Source organism: Halyomorpha halys, unplaced genomic scaffold (genome assembly GCF_000696795.3).
Source record: "Halyomorpha halys isolate HHAL.00 unplaced genomic scaffold, Hhal_1.1 Scaffold80.1, whole genome shotgun sequence".
NCBI classification, from domain to species: domain Eukaryota; kingdom Metazoa; phylum Arthropoda; class Insecta; order Hemiptera; family Pentatomidae; genus Halyomorpha; species Halyomorpha halys.
Window position 1 is genome coordinate 653535 of NW_027110435.1, and position 783 is coordinate 654317.

General features: G+C 29.5%; 1 protein-coding gene across 11 annotated transcripts in view; it reads right to left on the reverse strand.

The window, feature by feature from the left end:
* Positions 1 to 783, reverse strand: part of shot (dystonin-like protein short stop) — a 155451-nt gene that overhangs the window by 24880 nt on the left and 129788 nt on the right. For all 11 annotated transcript variants that reach the window (XM_067048612.1, XM_067048619.1, XM_067048615.1 and 8 more), the window contains 2 exons: positions 229 to 400; positions 25 to 142 (listed from right to left, as the gene is read on the reverse strand). In XM_067048612.1, coding sequence (XP_066904713.1) covers positions 25 to 142; positions 229 to 400 — 290 coding nt within the window. The remainder of the gene's footprint in view (positions 1 to 24; positions 143 to 228; positions 401 to 783) is intronic.

Below are 783 nucleotides of genomic sequence, written 5' to 3' on the forward strand. Positions count from 1 at the left end.
TTAATAATTACTTATTATACTCACTTGTCTTTATTATGCCATCAATAAAATCATCTCTTGGTATGAGACCATCATTATTCTTGTCCATTTTTCTGAACAGATCAGTCAAACGTGACTTCTTATGGTTCATAAACTTCAAGAACTAAAATAAAACAATGTTATTACAATATGGTTGTAAATAAATCAACTTTTTTTTTTAAATCTAAGATATAATGAGGCATTATTTACTCTTTTCCTCCAATCATCCCAAGAAAAGTTTGCCAAGCGGTCAAGCTCCTGCAAATGAGCTAAGTGATCCCTAAGTCGACGCTGGCGCTCCCAGGACTGTTGCCAGACACCTCGCCATCTCTCATACAATAAGCGAGATCTAGCACATCTGAATTGAGGCTCCAAAGTCTTACTGTAAAATTAGGAGAATCTTCTTTATATTAAATTGATTCGGAAATATAAAAAAAAATATTAATGGGGTAGGAATTTGAATCATTAGGAATTTTTGTAATTTTATAAAATGATTATTTGAGTGGAAGCTTTCATACTGCTAAATAAAAAATAAAAATGTTCACCTATATAAGAATATATATTTCCACCTATGTATGTTTATTGAGTTATTTGAAGTGAATTAAGGCAGGTAACATATATTTTTATCTTATGATTCCATTAATCTATATCGAAGATAAGAGATAAGTACGAAATTTCCAAAAATTAGGATATTAAACCATTATAGTATTATTGCTTATTCAACTACCACAAATATGTATGCTTATTAGTACTTTCTTGATATAT